The sequence below is a fragment of the Gavialis gangeticus genome, unplaced genomic scaffold (assembly GCF_001723915.1).
Source record: "Gavialis gangeticus isolate Ggan-Ray unplaced genomic scaffold, GavGan_comp1, whole genome shotgun sequence".
NCBI classification, from domain to species: Eukaryota; Metazoa; Chordata; order Crocodylia; family Gavialidae; genus Gavialis; species Gavialis gangeticus.
In genome coordinates this window covers 38,482,003-38,482,319 of record NW_017729004.1, presented here as the reverse complement: position 1 = coordinate 38,482,319, position 317 = coordinate 38,482,003, and the positions used below count along the sequence as shown (strand labels likewise).

The 317-nt window shown below is 75.4% G+C and overlaps 1 protein-coding gene across 1 annotated transcript in view; it reads left to right on the top strand.

Moving 5' to 3' along the window:
- Positions 1-138, top strand: part of LOC109291093 (glutamate decarboxylase 2-like) — a 3,609-nt gene extending 3,471 nt beyond the window's left edge. The window contains exon 5 of the mRNA XM_019507954.1: positions 3-138. Within this exon, the coding sequence (XP_019363499.1) occupies positions 3-138 (136 nt within the window). The remainder of the gene's footprint in view (positions 1-2) is intronic.
- Positions 139-317: the final 179 nt, after the last annotated feature.

The following is a 317-nucleotide window of genomic DNA, read 5'->3' as shown; positions in this document are numbered from 1 at the left end:
AGGATCCGGAGGCCTGCAGCCGCCCGAGGCCCCGCGCTCCGTGTCGCCGGAGCCCGGGGGCAGGCGGCCGAGCCGCGAGGGGCGTCCCGGGCCTCGCCTCTGCCCCCTCCGCCCCACGCTGGAGGGACCGGATTGTGACCCCGTGGCCAGTCCCTGGACCATGGAGAGGGGGAGATGCGGACCGTGTTTCTCACCTCTACCCCAAGCTTAGTTCAGCCCACAAAGTCCATGCCCAGCCCCGCCGCGGGGCACAGACCGGCTCCCCCGCCCAGCTCGGGCCCAGCGCCGCAGACAGCCCCCGCCCGCAGGGGCACCGG